At 36.8% G+C, this 2,500-nt stretch overlaps 1 protein-coding gene across 1 annotated transcript in view; it reads left to right on the top strand.

Annotated features, from left to right (window-relative positions):
- LOC138042391 (uncharacterized) overlaps positions 1–2,500 on the top strand; it is a 24,628-nt gene that overhangs the window by 13,610 nt on the left and 8,518 nt on the right. The window contains exon 6 of the mRNA XM_068888269.1: positions 1,528–1,593. Within this exon, the coding sequence (XP_068744370.1) occupies positions 1,528–1,593 (66 nt within the window). The remainder of the gene's footprint in view (positions 1–1,527; positions 1,594–2,500) is intronic.

The raw sequence follows: 2,500 nt of genomic DNA, 5'->3' as shown, positions 1-2,500 counted from the left end.
CTGCCCCATCAGTAAAATACAGTTAATGGAACGTGACCATTCTAAAAGGGGCTATTCATGTCGCGTTAGTTATCTTCGTGTTCTTTGTAGTCGGTCGTTCAAGTTCATAAAATCAATGGTCTTGTTGTAAATAAAATGAGGACATAGATACTTTGCTCCTAGATCTCAGTTTATAACGTACACCTGCATTGGCCAAATCTGTTAAGGCCTCATTCATAACTGTTAAAGAGCACATGTAATACCTACCTGCTCATAGTAGAAGCTGTACAACTGGCTACTTTAATAGACAGAGTCTACATGTAGCTATAAAAGCCTCAGTTAGCCGTCCAAGGTTCACTTGGCAGTTTGTCTTCTATAGTAAACCAACTAGCTGTTGGCATTTGTTAAAGTTTTTTCCCCTCCCTCCCTTTGGAGATGGGTTGGGTTTATTGCCATGCCTTCATTAAAAATTGGGTCACTCCTGCGAGGTGCGGTTAAGTCTGCGCAGCGACTTCCCCCAAGCTTGTTGGCTCGTTTGCCTTTGTACATTGCTCGCTAACCAATACTCTTGTCCAATCCAGCACATGCTGTTTACCAATCAGCTCGTAGTGTTGTTCTATATCACGCAATCCGGAAGTCACATAGGCTAACCAGTCGCAAGGCAGTGTTCCCCTTAAAAAACGCCAATACATCAGTTGTCTCGTTCTATTGCGCCTTACGTTATGCATTAAAAGCTAACTATGTTGATACCAAGGAACAGTGACATTAATTACTGTACTAGGATACTCGACATGCTATTAAAAGTGCGAATACAGCCAGTAAAAAAATGGCTATGTGATGGCCAGCAAACTAGCAAAGTAGTGCAACCAAAACCCACTGAGCCAGTTTAAAGGGACACTGAAAAACGCAAACTGCAGAGTGTGCAGACCGTCTGTTAAATGAATATTCGGTTAGCCTGAATTAGGCCTAAATAACATTCGGTTAGCCTAATTAGGCCTAAATAACATTCAGGTTAGCCTGTTTACGGTTAGCTCTCAATAATAGTGAGGGTAACGCCATATTTTACCCCTGGTTTGCACGGTCTGCACAGTCTGCAGTCTGCGTTTTGGGGTGACCGCAGTTTAAAGGGTAACCATTTTACCATACAATGTCTCTCAATGCTGACTTTTGCCTCAATTCCATTTAGCCACATGAAATGTTACTTGTGCAAAATTAATAAACTCAAGGTTAGGCCACTTTATTTATGTATTTTGAGTATTTTTTACTTTGCTTCAGTATGGTACATGTACTTGTCAAAGGGCATGGAATGTGGGGAAACAGGGATAGTGGCAGGTTTTATCTTCCAATCATGTTGGAATTTAACGTACATTGTGTTTTTAGCTTTCACATTTCTATGTACACTTTCTATTATAATATTGCATCAGTTTTGTAAGAATTTTTAGATAGAGGGCCACAAGTTTATTAGTTACCTCAACTATTCCGTGCCACCCTCTTTAAATAAAGTGTATTATTATTATCATATCTCAACATTGATATTCAATTTTGCAGCTAGCAAACCAGTATAATGGAGCATACATTGATGCAAGTGCAAGGACAAATGAAAATGTACATGAGGTTAGTTTTTAGTTAATAGAGCTTTAGAAAATAAGTGCCAAAAGTCCCCTTTGGCATTCAAACTCTCTGATAAATATTATTGGGTGGCAAATGGGCTGAAAGGCATACCATTATGTACATGCATACATGTACAATGTAGTAGATAAGGCTAAAATTTTCATTGGTGGCTAGTTATGCAATATAATGTCAGGTGTCTTTGCTGAGGTTGCACAGGGAAAAAGAGTTTGTCATGTATCAGGACCTCGCTGCATCAGGGTTACTTTCCAATGCTTCATCATGACGGGGTTTGAAAATACCAGATTTGTTGTTGAATCGCAGCTCCACTGTAAATAACAGTGGACTAGACTATTAAAGTGCTGAGGACCAAAACAAAGATCTATTAATCAATCTTGAAATCAATCCTTTATTTGATAACGCAGGTTGGGTTATAAACAAACTAGTACTACATGTAAGAATGGCAGCCAAAGGCTGATGTGGACCTGCGATATGAAAATTATATAATCTAAAATCATAAGTTCTAAATTAAGGTATTTATAGAAAACTATTAATAATTTATTATGTGGACCTTAAAAATAGATAAAATTATCCCTCTTATTAGAAATCGTAGTTGCTTCTTTATTTCTTAACTTCTTATTAATTATGTCCTACAAATAGATAAAATTATCCTCCTTATTGGAAATCACCATTGCTTCTTTGCTAGAAGAAAGTTGAAGCATGTCTTTTGATTATTTTCTTAAAATCAATTTAAAAGCATCTTTACCAATAATGCTGTTAAATTTAACTTTCCTATTTATAAAATTTCAAATAATTATTACTGGACCCCTATATTGAAAAGAAGTTCTTCCAAGTTCAGTCTTAACCTTATTGATATGAAATTGATTTGTAACTCTTGTTGATCTAGATGATT

The sequence above is a fragment of the Montipora capricornis genome, chromosome 3, assembly GCF_036669925.1.
Source record: "Montipora capricornis isolate CH-2021 chromosome 3, ASM3666992v2, whole genome shotgun sequence".
Taxonomy (NCBI): domain Eukaryota; kingdom Metazoa; phylum Cnidaria; class Anthozoa; order Scleractinia; family Acroporidae; genus Montipora; species Montipora capricornis.
This window is presented reverse-complemented; position numbering and strand designations above follow the sequence as displayed.